General features: G+C 39.3%; 1 protein-coding gene across 1 annotated transcript in view; it reads right to left on the bottom strand.

The window, feature by feature from the left end:
* Positions 1-18,323, bottom strand: part of LOC126147489 (arylsulfatase G-like) — a 110,917-nt gene that overhangs the window by 22,126 nt on the left and 70,468 nt on the right. Inside the window, exons 7-8 of the mRNA XM_049915698.1 lie at positions 9,997-10,169; positions 6,007-6,156 (exon numbers count right to left, since the gene is read on the bottom strand). Coding sequence (XP_049771655.1) covers positions 6,007-6,156; positions 9,997-10,169 — 323 coding nt within the window. The remainder of the gene's footprint in view (positions 1-6,006; positions 6,157-9,996; positions 10,170-18,323) is intronic.

Genomic DNA, 18,323 nt, shown 5'->3' on the forward strand with positions numbered 1-18,323 from the left:
CAATGATAGTATTTGTTTAGAAACATAATCAGTAAGTGTAAGATGTTTTTCAGTGGTTATTAGAGTTAGTAACTATACAAATGATTAATGGAAAATCTCATATAGAGATGTGAAACAAATACTAACAAAGAGATAGAGGGGCTGGCCAGTACTTACCTCAGCTCAGTACAGCCGATAGATACACACAAAACAAAACCGAAAATTTATGTTCCTAGCTTTCGGAACAAATGTTCCTTCATCAGGGAGGAGAGAGGGGAAAGAAAGGGAAGAAGGGAAAGGAGATTCAGTTACTCACAACCCAGGTTATGAAGCAACAGGGAAAGGAAAATAGGGAGGGTAGCAAGGATGGAGGCATGGTTGTCAGAGGGAAGCCAAAGATATTCTACTGTAGAATATCTTTGGCTTCCCTCTGACAACCATGCCTCCATCCTTGCTACCCTCCCTATTTTCCTTTCCCTGTTGCTAGGGAAAGGAAAATAGGGAGGGTAGCAAGGATGGAGGCATGGTTGTCAGAGGGAAGCCAAAGATATTCTACTGTAGAATATCTTTGGCTTCCCTCTGACAACCATGCCTCCATCCTTGCTACCCTCCCTATTTTCCTTTCCCTGTTGCTTCATAACCTGGGTTGTGAGTAACTGAATCTCCTTTCCCTTCTTCCCTTTCTTTCCCCTCTCTCCTCCCTGATGAAGGAACATTTGTTCCGAAAGCTAGGAACATAAATTTTCGGTTTTGTTTTGTGTGTATCTATCGGCTGTACTGAGCTGAGGTAAGTACTGGCCAGCCCCTCTATCTCTTTGTTAGTATTAGTAACTATACATTTTATTATGCTGTGTGATGAATGTTTATTTAAATAATGCACTAAACATTCTAATCTGTCACATGAAAAATGAACAGAAAGGTGTATGCAAAAGACTGTGCACATACAATGTGACATCTGTGATGCTGTGCTTTGACCTTAAAAGAGAAAGTATAAGCATCTAGCCACAATATTTGAGATTCAATGAGAGCTCCACTTTAGAGCATTTTTTTGACAGTTGCAAACCTTTTATAGGATACGCGATTATGCTAACAGCTTATGGAGCAAGCACATGTGCAGCGGTCCTAATCCCCAAATGAATATACCATACGACAAATTTATTAATGCTCAAATATAAAAGTATTGCAAGTCAGGCCAGAATCTGTTGCATGTATGATGTAACACTTAATTGTATGCAATAACAGAACAAAAGTGCTTTTGATCTGTGAAATTTCATTGTAACATATTGTGTAAACGAACAGACATCTGTGTCACTATGTGATATAAAAAAAACCAGTAATCATGTAATACAATTGTATCAAAGTCATGCTGTAAGCAATACTAACAGGAACTATAATAGTGTGCTGGTATTCGTGGAGGAAGTGTGAACTTTGAGAACTGTATTAGTGATCAACTTGGACAGTGAACACTTATGTGCTGTACAACTGAAAAAACATGAGGTACAAACATTAACAAAACATATCTGTGTGCAGTGACCGAAAACACAAAACTGTAATCAGTGTGTGTTCAAAACTGTACAGACAACATTTTTAGTTTGGATGCTACTTCCTGTGCGCCAACAATTAATATGATGTCACGAACCACGTAGTAGGACGTTACTGCAATGGCAACTACGGTGGAACACCGTCAAACAAAAATTGTGAAACATAAATATTCCATACGAAGCGATGACAACAGGGATGTGCAGTGCTTACTTCAGCATCATATCTCCTGCAACATTCAGCACCAGTATGTGCAAACGAACACGAAAATACCAAGTAACTGAGCCTGTGCCTTGATGATGCAATAATGCTGTCTAATCAATTCTTACCCACAGCCATAACATCTTACAATATCCGTTCTGTAACATATGTGCATTTGTTTCATGATTTGCACGAGTCAACATCCTCTCCCGTGCTGAAAACTTTAACGAGCGGTGCGCAACAATGCAGACGCACCACTCAGACAAAATAACATAGATCTGTACTCCACATCCTGACCGCCAGCTACGGACAAGAAAGAAGACAACAGTTTCCAGCCGACACTCCATGGCAACGGGCACGAGGCATCGCAGTAGCGACATACAGCGTCACCCACACCACACGACGAGAAATGCGCTGACGAAAATAAAAAAAAGCTCAAAATATTACCAACACAATATAAAAAAATTTTGATGAACACTTTCATATAAAAACTATAGGTTTGTTTCTTTTTCAGAAAATTTTATATTTGATGTAAATACTTGTAATACCAAAACATGTAGAACCAACTTATGTAAGTAACACAAAGGGTTAAATCTATCAGCTCTGCCGAGGTTTTTCTGGGGTTTCCCTGTGGCCCTTGTCCAAATGGACAACTGTCCCCAGCCATGATATGTAAAAAGACTGAAATTGAATGTGTACCCATGACCTAATACATGGTAAAGTGAACTGAAAGTGACCAATGAACGAAAGAAAAGTGACACTCGTGGTCTACAAGGACCAAACATTAAGTAGTGTGTTCCTTGTAGCCCAGGGGGCCATGCAGTGTCCCTTTAGCAATATTCACCCTTATCGAGGTGAAACATAAATAAAAATGACTGTATGTGACCCAAAATGAACTGCAAACATCGATTTATCTGCGAAAGGTAATAACACTAACTGTAAAAATATACAATATAGATCGACAGATGCAGAAAAGACATTATTTTTAGTGTATGAGATTATAATGTGTAAGTAATTAAAAGAAGTATTATCATCTCTGTAAGAGTATAAAACACAATGCAATGTTCATTCTTCTGTCTAGTCTGTTTTGTCCTGTTCGTTCTGGTGTTAGCTGGAATAAGGTATGCAAGCTGTTGTGCTGCGCTAGCATTTGTTTCTGTCATAACGTAATTGCAAATATTTAATGGTGTAAACTGTGTCCTAGTAAGAATATATTAGTATAAAGTGATCTCTGTGTGTTATTTCAAGAACCTACGCCACATTTATCTTATGAAAAGAATATTTAATGAAAATTATTTAGCATGTTTCCAGCTGTTGCGGAGTGAGTAACAGTGATCTCTGATTGTTAACAATTAGCCGCCATTACGTGGTACATTTAAAAATATTTTTTCACAGCACAATGTCTGTAAGCCAGAGCGGAAGAAATTATGTAAAAATATTCAGTGAGATTAATTGAAGTAATCCAGTGAAATAATTTTATTAAAACTTGCCTATTTTCTGAGATAGTGAACTGGAGCTGAGTAATACTACGCTATTGCATTTACAGTAATTTGTAGGGAGCCTGGCACTCGATAAAACCAGATATAATATGTAATTGGCAACCTACAAAATTCATTATTTTGCTTATTATATCTCTTTTGTATTTTTTTTGAAAGCTAAAAGTAAAAACTAACTCCACTAAAAATCAGTAACAGATCACGATAAATCAAAGACAAACAAATTTACTAGAAGAGTGTTTCCTCTAAATAAATAGTTACATTACTTTTTTTAAGAGATATAATACTGTCTATCATCGACCACATTACTCAGTGGGTTGAGGTAATTCTGATCACAGATATAACAGTCTACTCTGCTGCATGGGCCTTTATCACCTCCAGGATCATGCAGTTCAGCCTACAGTCTTTGGTCACAATGGACCAGGAATGACAGTTTGCAACTGTTCTTCTCTCCAAGCTGTGTGACCTGTGTGGTGTGAACAAATTTTGTACAACAGCCTATCACCCGCGGAGCAATGGGTTGGTTGAGCACTGACATTGCACTTTAAAATCTGTGCTGATGTGATGACATATCTTGGTCAGAGGCTCTTTTCTGGGTCCTGCTTTTCACCTGTACAGCCTACAAAGAGGGTTTAAAAGCCTCACTAGCTGACATTGTATGGGAAACCTTTCATCCTTCTGGCACAATTTGTCAAGGACTCCAACCCTCCCACACAGCCCAAGCTTCTGACATTAGTAGAATGCATCTGACACTTTGTCACACATTTATGCCACCTGCTACCAAGGGCACACATGGTTCCTCATATCTCCATTCACAAAGACCTACACGTTTGCGACTGCATGATGTTGCATGATGACACAGTGTGACCTGCACTGCGCCTGTCCTGCTCGGACCCACATAAAGTATTACACTGCTTGCTGCAGACCTTTGACATTCTGCTCAATGATAAAAGATAAACAGTGTCTGTCTCACATCTCAAACCAGCTTGGTGGCTCAACAAAAACACTGATTTGGAGGAGCCCCCCCCACCCAAAAAAAACCCTCCTAATCTCTCTTCCATGCGACCCCTCACTCCCAGTTCTCCTAATGAGCCGAACTCTCCTTCTGTCTCTGATAGTGTGTATGATGATGTGTATGACACTAGTTGTCCTCCATCCAGCTCGGAGGTTGTGTGTGAAAGATTAAGTTGCCTGTGAAAGATTGCCTTCAGCTTTCCCCCAACCCAGTAACTCCACTGACTGGCCAAAACCATCTGACGACACCTGTGTTGCCATCTTCCACATAGACATGTTATCCTTTCCCATTGAGAACCTCTCTCTGGAGTTACATGATGGCACACTGTTCATCCTGCACACCCCTCCACGCACGTTGGATGATTCGATGGCCCAGGTCATGCTTGTCTGTGCATTTGTGATCCCTCCAGACACAGAGGTGACAGTCATCACTGCCTCAATAGATGATGATGGCCACCTTTCTATTCACATGCCACTCATAGTGTGACATGCCCCCGCATCGCTTAGTCGCCGATCCCGGTTTATCTGTTTGGCCATCCACTCTGCCCAACAATGTAGCAATGGAACTTCATAATTAATGCAATCTACACCCATAGGTCCTCTTTCCCTGCAGGGACATCTTCAGACAAGATCACAGACCAAACACCACACCAACCTACATCACCACCTCTCCCCGCTCTGCTCTAGGGGGTGGGGGTGGGGAACTCTATGGTGGTCATCAACCACCAGATATGAGTGTTAACACAATGTGCTGTCTTTGAATTAACCAAAATCTTTGACTTTTCAAACTCGCTCCACCACTGCAGTTTGTTCCGTAGTCTTATTCTGGCATTTGGCATGTGGTGTTGTATCATATACTGTGTTTGTAATAAATACTGAGTTTCATATAAAGTGATGTTCAGATTATTAATATGATGACTGTGTGACCTGCTACCCATAAGCTTTTCTTGCTATTGCCAATCTCAGTTTCATATCACATCTGCTTCTGTCAGCATCAATTACTTCATTGCCCAAATAATGATACTCATCTGCTACTTTTGGTGTCTCATTTCCTAATCAATTTCCTAAATTTCACATGATTTAAGCCAACTTCATTTCATTACCCTTGTTTTACTTTTGTTGATGTTCATCTTACATCATCTTGTCAAAACAATATCCAATCCCATAACATCATGAGCATTAGGAACATTGCTGATTTAATTAATAGAGATGTGGGAGCTATTTCTCAACTTCAGTTTCTTCAGTTTTCATAACAATATTCATACAAACTGAAGGTCTTATGTGCCATAGTCTGAAGAGCATAATGGCCAAAATCATTATGAGTGATTTGGAAAATAAAAAAAATTAAAAAAAAAAAAAACCACACAATTTAACTTGTTACAAAATCTGTTGTTTGTGATAAGCCTTTAGTGGTAATTAAGTCCACACATTTATCAACATGAAGATCAGTCTGCCAGAGACCTTTAAAACTACTAATAACATAGATTGTTAACCTCCACAAATTGATCGCCATGTAGACAAACATACATCTATCTGAACAATGTGGAAATCACAAGATGTTAATGTGTCAGAATTTTATTTTTTATCCTAGTTTATTATTTCATCCTGATAAGTGAATCTGTAGTTTCAAATAAATAAGGAAAGTAATTACAGTCTTCTCATATGAAGAGAAAGTTAACAATTTTGTACAGATGAATAGACACAACTTAATTACTTGCACCACAAACACTTTGAAGTCTATAATATTACAGAAGTGAAAACAGAAAATGAAGATTACCTCATGGCCCACACTGGACTGTCCTATTAGAATGTCTTGTATATTTATACCATCGTAGAATCGATCTGACGGCAGAGAAATGTTGAGTATAGCAGCAATAGTTGGCATAATGTCAAGTGATGACACTAAAGCCTCAGATACACTCCCTGGCTGAAATTTTAATGATTTTATACATCATTTTTATGTTGTAACTAAAAAGAAGTATAGAGCATATTAAAAATTTACTGTAGTAATATTGCTTTGTTCACACATGCACACATGCTCGTGCTCGTGCACATGTGCATGTGCACGCATGCACACACAAAAACACACACACAAAGTACGTGATTTGTAATAAAAGAGTTTCCAGTATTATGATCTTCAAGGAAGGTGTTTTTGAAATTTAAATTACATTATTTTAATACTTTTCTGAGCATTTTAAAAGTGTGAACACAACAATTCTTCTACGTTACTTTAACCACAGCAAAAGCTATATCACATCTCATCTCAGAATCCACATTTTTTTTTGTAAGATGTACTAGTACAGTGTACTGGTGCATACTCTCACAAATCAAGTACTGTGTGTGTCTATATGTTTATTAATCATCTTGAAGGTTCTGTTGTTATGATAACTTTTTTAATAGAAAGCTATGACTAACACTCTTAAATATCTTGGATAAGCTGAAGAAAATTTAAAGAAACCCCAGAAAACATATAATTGAACAGTCAAACATGAATAAACTACTGTGTTCTCATATGCAGGTTCAGTGTTTTACCAATATGCCACTTCGCTTAGTAGCTCTACTGAAATCTAAACAGCAACTGTAAGTGCCCCAAATTATGTTTGATGCTCTGACTGACTCATTTCCAAGCACTAGTTTCTATTATAATGTTTGTAAAATTTAACTTTTCAGAAGACATTACCATCTTAGTGGGTCACTCGAGACATCCTCATAGTGAAGAAATAGTGGTTCTGTTGCTACATTTTGGGGGGAAAAGTAACATACTTAATATATGTATGATATTGATCCAACCACACTAATGATGAACTGACAAAAAATGAACAGACACATGACCAAAACTTCTTCATGGTACCAGTACAATGACTGACTTAAAAAATTATTAATATTAAAATTCTATCAGTTAAGCAGAGGATAACTGTCACATGTATCTAGTTACAGTTTATAGTTGAAATATGAAATAATTTATTGAGTTCTTTACTTTTGTATTGGACAAGAGCTGGTTCTTCAGCTATAAAGAACACGAAGATGATATCATCAGAGGGAGAGATCCACACACTGGAATTTTGAGATGTGAAAGAAATTCTGTTAATTGATTGTCTTCAAAATGTAACACAATAATTTGGGAGTACTATTCTAACTTTCTAAGCGATCTGAATGCAAGAAATTCAAGAAAAGATACCTTGTTTACACAAAAAAATTCTTTTTCTGAAATGTATGCACCAGCCCATGAAAGTGTCTTGACAATGGGAAAATTGATGGATCTGTGTTGTTCAGTGTTAGACCATCGACCTGTTTCTCCAGATTTGGCTTCCTCAGACTTCCACAACTTCCCAAAACTCAATGTTTCTTTCCAACCAAGATGTGACTATAGCTGCAGATGAATATTTTGCAGTTCCATTGGAATACTACAAAGATGTAATAATCGCACTGGATTGTCACTGGAGTTAGTGTTTTTTGAAAATATAAATTCTCATCACCACTATTAGGCTGTGAACCTTTCAGACCAAACATTATGTAAAGAAACTTTATAGTTTTTCAATGACATGGAACACAATGGCCAATATTCTTAAAAATGTAAGGCACAGATGGTTATCTTTTGGGGTGGCCAGCACCTGCAATATTTCAGAAGTTCTAAGAGGAGCTCATTCAGTCCATATCATAATTTTCACATTAACTGGATAATATTTTAATAACAAGTCTGGAGTAACTGCTGTTGCACCTACAATATTTATGTACTTCATTTACTGAAGTGCAGGCTTCAGAACTTAAATGCAAATTGTATGAACGTCAAAGGTTTCAGCCTTATGCTGATTATCTGAGTGAGGATTGTGTTATATCAAGTTGGCAACCTTTGGATTCAATTGATTAATTATATGAGCCTGTCACTTGGAAATATGTACAGTCTATCCATCAGGAATGAATCTAGGGCTGTAGGGTTAGTTTCTGGAAGGGATCATAGTTTCTTACTCCCCCTTCCTCCCTCCCCTTTTAACTGTCACTTGCAGTTTTAACAAACCACTGTTGACCAGGATTTAATAATAATAATAACAGTAATATACATGAAGTATGGTTAGAGTATGATAGTGGAGCCCACTCCCCACAAGAAAAACATGTAACAAAGAAAGAGTCATATGGCATTACTGGCTGAGAGACACCAAGCAGTAGGTTCAGTTGCCTGATTCCTCTGCCCCTTTCATCACTGCTACATAAAAATGTGTCTTGCATATAATTATTGAGTGTGGGCAAGTTAATGGATGAGTGTATAGTGTGGTGTCAGGTTTGTGTTGTATGATGATGAAGACAGAAGGGAAAGAGTGAAACCTGGTGCCAACACATAGCCTACTCTTTTTTAATATCACCAAGTGGCTGTCTGACTTAACATCCTGATCCATCTGATGGATCACTATCAACAGTATCACATGCCCTCATTTCATTAGACTCTGTGGAATTTATTGTGCACCCTGCTCCAAAAAATCAACCATAATCACAACCTCTGCATCTCAGTATACTGTAGCCATAGGTACACACAGTTGTGCACTTTTCCTTCTCAAGTGAGTTTTTGTGATGGCATTTCATTGACTGCTTTTTTGATTCTAGTTCAAAAAAATGAACCCATGTTTTTCCACCAGTCACATTTTTGCAGAAACTCCTCTTCTTCCAAATGGAAGCACTGCAAGAGTCAGGAGGCAGTTCTTTATCTTGCCTTTTTATTCTGATACCCAAGTTGCATAAACCTTTGAGTATCTCAGTTGTTGGACAGTCATCATCACACTGCATTTACTGAGGGAGGTAATGCAACACACATAATTTGCAGTCACCTGGCAGTCACCATGAATGATGTCATTGACTCACTGAATGTTGTGTGGAGTCACTGCAGTCACATGCCTGCTGCTCTGTATTTTGCCTGCCAATGGTGTTTGCCCTTCAGCTTTGTTACAGTGATGAACCCATCATCTAAAAGGGCTTGATTCCTCTGTTGCATCACTGTACACATTTTTCAGTCAATCACAAATGCAAATGGGCATTTCTTCGCATGTGTTTAAGAATTCTATTGCAGAATGCTGTCTGATACAAACATGGATGTAGCCACTTTGCAAGCGACTGCAGTACTTTCGTCTGTTGATGCACAAAGGTACTACTGCAATGGATTGGAGAAGAAGCCTTTTGGAATAGCACCAAATTCAAATTTTTCACTTAACAAACTTCATTTAAGCAGAAAAAAATAGGAGGCATTACATTTTGACTGACCCTCATATATACAGATGGAATGACAACTTAAGTTAACATTACAGTTTATGCAGATATTTACAACACTTCACACCGTGAAGGCAACTATGAGTCACTGTGCTTGGGTTAGATAGTAAAGTAAAATTCCATTAGGAGGAAGTAGGAAGTAAAAAAAAAAAGCAGAAGTTTTAAGTGATCGGGCCTTTATATAACCAACAAATTTCTGGTGTCATAATTCTCCCCAGCTGGGAATGCAAAAGCAAAGAAACTACTAATTATTGTCACACATTCTTATACAACCATGTTAAAAACAGTAGAAAAGAGAAAGAATGAGTGAGATGAGGAAGAGGGAGGAGGGTGAGAAAGAACAGAAGTAACTGGAAGAGAAAGAGAAGAAGGGAATAAAGAAAAGTAAAAAAATGGGATGATAAATCAAGAACGTATAAAAACTCATTCTATCAAGTCTGTGTGTGAAGCCAAAAAGTATTAATAAGAACTTTCTGATTATGTTTCTGAAGAAACTGGTTCCCTAATCTTTTACCTGTACATGATCAGGCCATAACACCAAGCTGGGAACACGATGTCCACATTCCCAAACAGTGTTCTTCTGAGCACCCCCACCTCCTCCTCCCTGCACATCCCTCTGCCACTTCCCAGCATATGGACCACAGGATCCTGCCAAATCACATTTCGTTTCCCATGGGCCATTGTCACCTGTTTGCAAACAAGAAGATCAAATGTCATACCATAGCCAACTACAATGAAGTTCGTCATAAACCTCGCTCACATTGTCTAGCTGCATTGAGAAATTAATTCTAGAGGATTATCAGAGTAAAAAATTTGAAAATAAAAGTCAGATATGAAATAAAGGTTGATTCTTGCAAACTAGAAAACATCAACAATCCAATCTTCAAATGGCTGTTCATGAGTAGGTACACATTTGTTGATGTTCACACCGCCACAGTCTCAAAATGCCAGATTTCATCAAAGTAACATTATGTGAAACGAAGACAGATAGAAAAATTATACTCACCTTAGTTGTTGGCAAAAAAAAAGAAATGATGAGTTGTCGTAATGTCATGAAGAATACACAGTTACAGATACAGATAAGAATAAAAACTATGGAAGACCACCTTCTGAACAGATTTTAGACACATCAGCAGTACTTTTTAAGAGAGAAATAGCCATATACCTGGAACCAATTCTGTGCAAGTACTTCAGAGATGTATGTGCTGAGTATATATAGGAAAGAAATTCAACATATGCTGTAATGCACAAACCAGGAAACACTATAGTGAGTGAAGTGATTGATGTTGGGATTTTTTTAGCCTTGTTTTAGCTTATATCCTGATAAATAAGTAGTGAATAGAATAAATATTTTGTAAATTACTGTCACTTTGACATTATTAATTTTACTGCAAAATGTGTTTACAAATGTCATTATGTTTAAAAAGTGTACTGTTGGATATCAGGTTATTGTTATTGTTATTGTCATTGTACTGAGAACTAATTTCATAGAATATTCTTGAAAATCAGTGGAACATGAGGCCCTTTTAATAGCATTTTCAAATAGTTTATTTCAGAAACAAAAGTTGTAATATGTCAATTACCAAACCAAGATTTTATGAATGTGATAGTGTAGCGTGTGCTACACATGCTGCACATAATGGTCACAGTCGTCAGTCAAGATTCGTGCCAACCAGATGTTATTTTAGTCTATTATGCAGTGCAGCATGTGTATGGTGACAAGTGAACTACAGCTGTCAGGCAGCTTCCACACCAGTTGCAAATGACACTGTGTTTTTTATATGTTCTTAAGAATTTTCTAGGTGTTGTTTATTCTTTGATATGTGAATTTGTAAGCTCCATTCTTCTTGTTCTGTTCTTGCTTACTGTCACTCCTGACGGCAGTAATAATTACTTACCTCTGTGTCATGAATATTTTCATGCTCAGGAACAATTTTGCTATTTTGTTATGCATTCCTGACCAGGTATTTGTTGGACTGTAATAATTTGCTTGTTTGTCCTATATAATGAAACACTGTTATCTGCAAATAAGGAATTTCAATCCAGTGGATCTCTAGCCTCAGAGTGAACATGTTACTCAGAATTTGGTCGGCCCAAGCTGAATTTGACAAGTGAGTGACCCCAACATGATCTAAGCTGAATTGGGCTAACCACCATTGGATTTTACTAGTTATGCAAGATAAGTGATGAGCCAATAGTGTCCAGACTAGCAGTCTGTTTGCCTCCATTTTGGCCAAACAATCTGGTGCTGTGGTCTGTGCAGGTACAAGCAACCTTTTGCTGCAATAGAATAATGGCTGAGTTGACAAAATTTGCCCTTGTCATGAGTCAGCAACACCACCATTTTACTACAGAACTCATACTAAAAGCTTAAAATCAGAATTTGTCAAGAGATTACAGCATCACAAGAAGACTGAATATGACGAATGCTTATGCAAAAGGACTTAGGTGATTACAAGCCATCATGATACTTGCAAAGGTTACGGAGTGAGGTAGACACAGTTACCATTTCTGACAGTCCAGACAAGTTACTGTGCACCCTGTGGTGCAGCTGACCACCACAGGTCAAAGCACTCATGGCACAACCAAAGAGGTATCATTAGGTGCCATGGCAGAGATTGCAAATTGAATCCAACAGGCCATTGTATCTGCCCAGGTTCCTGCAGTGACAGTGCTGGGTGGTAGTATGGTAGTGGCAGCAATGGCCATGCACGCAGATTCTGACTCCTTGGTAGCAAAAATCAAATCATTATATATGCAGATTGGAAAGCTGCTGTCGCAAGTTGGTTCTGGTAATGGTAGAGCACATTACTGCAGGAGATCAAGGAGCCATTCTTTGACCAGTGTTGTATCATGTAGCACTAAACAACACATGCGCTGGTACCATCATAGGTTCAATGAGCAGGTGCAGAAATGTACAACACTGTGCTCATTTCCAAATGCCAGCAGCAGTAAGTTGTAGGTGCAGTCAACTGCCCCCTGAAGTCACGATGCCTGTTCATCAGTGACTGAAGATCCAGCCAGAAGTACCTGATAGGCCCTGGTTCAGATTTTACTATATTAGTTTGAAATTCTGTGATGTGCTGCAGACTGTTGATAGCATTCTGTGTATCTGCCACTAATAATTCATGTATCTTGAGGTACAAAACATTGTGTATCAAATAGAATTTAGGATTATTCTGCCCATTCACCTTGGACTTCACCATCATGGACATCATCGGAGTTAATAAAGGAGCTCGTAACTTGGCACATTACCACCTCTTGCAGCCAATGCTTCGCTGGACTGGACTGACTGCTGCAGGGTTTCATTGCAGTGCAACTGTGCACAGTGCTACAATGATGCAGGCATGTGACAAGGAGTGTGCCTCTCTGCTAAGACAATTTCCTGCTTTGAACAGATTGCCAAGCATACCTAAACAAGTGTCACATAGCACACAATGCAGTGCATCATACAGCCTGCCCATATCTTGCAGGCCTAGGTAGTTGGCAACTTATTACCTGGCCATTGTTAAAACTGAATTCAGCACAATACTTAGAGAAAGAATAATATGACCACCAAGTAGCCCATGGTCGTCTGCTGTACACCTTATTCTGAAGAAAGGAGTAGCCTGGCATCCATGTGGTGATTATAGTGTATTCAACTGTAGAACTGTACCTGATTGCTATCCTGTTCCCTTGTTGCCAGAGTACAGTTACATGATACAGGGAGCAACAATATTCAGTGTTTAGCACTGCACCAAGACTTATATGCAGATTCCTGTAGCAGAGGAAGTCATCCCAAAAACGGCAATTATTACTCCATTTGAACTTTTTGAAAGCAAATTCATGACTTTAGTTTTACAGAACACAGCTGAAACCTGGAAAAGATTTATTGATTCTGTCCTGCAAGGCTTGCCATTTTGCTGTGTGTGCCTTAACAATGTACTTGTGTTTTCAACCATCAAGGAGCAAATCCACCAGCACCTTAAGGAAATATTCAAACGTTTGGAACAGTATGGTGTGATGTTAAACATGGCCAGGAACATGTTTGGGCTACCCAGTGCCACATTCCTAGGCCATTGGATATCATATGTAGGCTTCCTACCATTAACTGAGAAGGTCAAAGCCATCTTAGAAGGTCAAAGCCCTCTTGCAGATACCAAGGCCGACAACAAGTAAGGAATTATACCAGTTTCTAAAGATGTTGAGCTTTTACCACTGCCATCTACCGTATGCAGCAGAACTGTAGGAATCACTGAAATGTGGCACTCACCAGTTCAAAGGTCAGCGACAATATCCCACTGCAGTGGACCGAAGTGATGTTCTCCACTTTCGAGACTGCAAAGCAAAGTGTGGTAAACACATAGCTCCTCACACAACCCAAGCTTGACACACCCTTGGCTTTGATACGGGACATGGGCTGCCACTGCAGCAATTGCCAGATGGTTCATGGCAACTGCTTGCATACTTCTTGTTTAAAGTGTCACCATCACATAAGATGTGGAGTGCCTATGACTGTGAACAACAGGCTGTGTACGAGATGGTTAAATACAGTAGACTATTGCTAATCTGGCCATTCCTTGCACATATGGGTTCATGGTTAGTAGAACTGGTGGATTGTTAACAGGTGGGTTGTAATCACTTACATATTAAACTTTATTAAATTCAAAGACAAATTCATTTTCATAGAAAACTTTGTCCTTGAGTGTGTATATATACAGCATATCACTCACTATGAAACATGTCTCAGATTTTTAGTTGTTTCAATGATGATACATTATGACAGCAAACCTTATCACTCAATAGCTTTACAAGCATTACATCAGTACTGCACATTTCTGATTGCTACTCCAGGAAGATATCTGCGGCTTCAGCACCAGCTGCATGAGATATCCTCATGCTCTACCCTCTTACATCCTCTTCTAGATATCTTTCATTATAACTTTCTTGTAGGCTTTTGATTATTTATTTGTCTGTTTAAGGTTGGTCATAAATAGTTGCTCGTCCAGAAATGGCTTTCTATAAACAAGCAGTTCAACTTACCTCTAATTTTGGGTTTACAATAACATGTTTTCTTTTAGAAGCCATGACACTAAACTGTATAGAAAACCACAGTTTCAAATATGTGTAAGATTTTTAAACACTGTAATTAATTAACAACATTGTTGCACACAAGAATTCATTATTGTATGCATCAGCAACTAGAGGGTGGATGCGGTAAGATTATTGGAGGTCTGGACTACTGGGGGCCAGATTAGGAAGAATTTACTGTACTTGAGGCCACCGATAGAAGCAAGAGAATTTATGATCAGATCACAAACCATTAATCTATGCCTTCAAGCAGGGCAGCAACAATAATTGCTATCCTTGAGGAAGACAATTTAGTAAGGATATTAAACACATTTCTGGTATTAATAATGTAGTAGCTGACTGTCTCTTGCACACCAGCATATTGACACCTATAGATTTTTCAGAACTGGCCAAGACTCAACAGGAAAACCAAGAGCTTTGGACTTTCAGTGACGCCACTTAATTGTTACAGTTACAACTTGTTAATGTTCCTGGAGAAGAGTCCAACTATACTGTGATGTTTTGCAAATAAGATCAACCAATTCCTACTTGTCTTGTTTTGGCAGTCAGTTTTCAACAGTCTCTGCAGTCTGTGTCACCCTGGAGCCTGTACAGTTTTACAACCGGTGTCACAGCATTTCATCAGGCTTGGGTTGGAGAAAGACTGACAGGAGTGGACAAGGACATGTCCCTAATGTCAGCATCATCAGCCGTCAGCCCACCAACAAATGGAATGACTGAGCAACAGTATCATTCCCTGAAGGCAGCATTCCTGTGCCATCAAATTTCCTGAATTTCCATGCTTTTAATAGTTCTCCTTGTCCTAAAAGCCACATACTAGCTGGACATGGAGTCCTTAGCAGCAGATATGGTCCATGGTGAAACATTGTGTCTTCCTGGAGAATTTGTCAATGCCAGTTCTCTACAAACATCAACACAGGACCAGCCAGATTTTCTACACCAGTTAAGAGAGCATGTCACTCATATCCAACCTTCCAAAGCATCAAGATATGTACGCCAAACAGGTAGGTTCACTATGGCTTAGACAGCTGTTCACATGTAACACTTCAGACAGACAGTGTCAAGCCACCATTGCAACCCTGTTACACTGTCTCATACCATATCTTAAGAAGATGTACTCAAATGCTGCACATTGTGGTAAATTGCAAGTACACAACCATTTCACTCTACTGTGTCAAGCCTGCATGCATTTCCTGTGAACCACTTCCATCCACAATGGCAGTGCCAGCATCACAATCTCCACTGTAGGTGCAAAACCCAACGAGTGCAGAGCACCTACTAATATGCACAACCTGTTCTAGCCACCACATCCATTTTCATGCCTGTTTCCAAGATGATGCACTGCATCCACTGAGAAGGCTGATGTAGCATCTGCTACACATGTCGTATGTCATGGTTGCAGCCATCAATCAAGAATCACACCAACCAGAGACATTATTTGCATTCTGTCGTGCAGAGTCACGTGTATGTGGTGACAAGGTAATCACAGCCATTAAGGAGCTTCCGAGCCAGCCACCAGGGCCACTGTGTTTTTGTATGTTCTTATGGTTTTTCTATGTGTTGTTTATTCTTTGATGTGTGATTTTTATATGCTTTTGTATGTTCCATGTTTTTTGTTCTATTTTTGCTTACTGTCACCCCTTGTTACAGTAATAATGAGCAACCTTTGTCTCAAAAATATTCTCATGATCAGGAATGATTTTGCTATTGTGCTAATTGTTCCTCACCATCTATTTGTTGGAGTGTAATGAGTTCCTTCTTCATCCTAGATAATTAAGCACTCTAATTCATAAATGAAGGATTGTAATACAGCGCAATCTCTAGTCTCAAAGTGAAAATGTTATTCAGAGGTCAGTCAGCCCAAATTAAGCAGAGCCTGACAATATTATTAAAAGTTGATTGAGCCAGGTATGTATTTTGCTGAATTTTGTTTAAAAATGCATGTCTGCTGAAATTTTGTTTACATAAAAGCTATCTATACACTTTTTAAGATCCAAAATGCATGTCTGGGCTCTTACAGAATGATAAAAATATATTATTAATCACATTAATGACATACAAAAATGTAATATTTTTAATATTTGAGTAACCAGTGTAGTACAAACAAGCCAATAATATAATAAGAAATGTAAGATAGACAAAAATCAAACAATGAAAAATCCAGGATGGAATGTAACAATATGAGAGAAGGAAAGTTGCTACTCACCATATAGTGGAGATGCTGAGCCGCAATAGGCACAATAAAAAGATTCAGACAACCATAGCTTTTGGCCATTAAGGCCTTTGTCAGCAGTAGACACACATACACACACGCACACACACACTCATGCAAGCACAAATTGCACACACATCTGCAGCCTCAGAGAGCTGAAACTGCACATTGAGTTTAAGCCAGGAAGGTTACGGGAATGTAGGATATATTGCAGGGAAAGTTCCCACCTGCGCAGCTCAGAAAAGCTGGTGTTCATGGGAAGGATCCATATGGCACAGGCTGTGAAACAGTCATTGAAATGAAGGATATCTTGTTTGGCAGTGTGTTCAGCAACAGGATGGTCCACTTGTTTCTTGGCCACAGTTTATTGCTGGCCATTCATGTTGACAGACCACTTGGTTGTCATGCCTCCGTATAATGCAGGACAGTGGTTGCAGCTTAGCTTGTAGATCACATGACTAGTTTCACAGGTGGCCCTGCCTTTGACTGGGAGGATGTATGGGACAGGGGTATGAGCCATGAGGTAAGGGGTTGGGAGCAGGGATTGTGTCAGGATGGAAGAGTATATTGTGTAAGTTAGCGGAATACCAATGTGAGAGGGGTGGGTAGGATAGTGGGCAGGACATTTCTCTTTTCAGGGCACGATGAAAGGTAGTCAAAGCCCTGGCGGAGAATGTAATTCAGTTGCTTCAGTCCTGGATGGTACTGAGTTATGAGGGGAATGCTCCTCTGTGGTCAGATGGTGGGAGGTGGTGGGAGACTGGAAAGATAAGGCATGGGAGATTTGTTTTTGTACAAGGTTGAGAAGATAATTACGGTCTGTGAAGGCTTCAGTGAGACCTTCAGTATATTTCGAGTGGGACCACTCATCACTGCAGATGCAATGACCACAGAAGGGACTGTTTGGTATGGAATGGGTGGTAGCTGTCAAAGTGGAGATATTGCTGGTGGTTAGTAGGTTTGGTATAGATGTACTGATGTAGCCATCTTTGATGTGAAGGTCAACATCTAGGAAGATGGCTTGTTGGGTTCAGTAGAACCACGTGAAGCAAAAGGGGAGAAGTTGTTGAGGTTCTGGAGGAATGTGGATAGGATGACCTCACCCTCAATCCAGATCACAAAGATATCAGTGAATCTGAACCAGGTAGGGGTTTAGGAGTCTGGGTTTTTAGGAAGGATTCCTCTAGATAGTCCATGAATAGGTTGTTGTAGGGTGGCGCCATGCGGGTGCCCATAGCCGTAGCCTGGATTTGTTTGTAGGTAATGCCTTGATTGCTCCGAACTGCTCATCTCATGGCCCATAACCCTGTTATAGACCTAGATGCAAGACCTGTCCTATACATCCTCCCACCACTACCTACTCCATTCTGGTCATGAACATCACCTACCCTATCAAAGGCAGGGCTACCTGTGAAACTAGTCATGTGATCTACTAGCTAAGCTGCAACCACTGTGCTGTGTTCTATGTGGGCATTACAATGAACAAGCGGTCTATCTACATGAATGGCCAGCGACAAACTGTGGCCAAGAAACAAGGGGACCACCCTGTTGCTGAATAC

This window comes from Schistocerca cancellata, chromosome 2, assembly GCF_023864275.1.
Source record: "Schistocerca cancellata isolate TAMUIC-IGC-003103 chromosome 2, iqSchCanc2.1, whole genome shotgun sequence".
Lineage (NCBI taxonomy): Eukaryota > Metazoa > Arthropoda > Insecta > Orthoptera > Acrididae > Schistocerca > Schistocerca cancellata.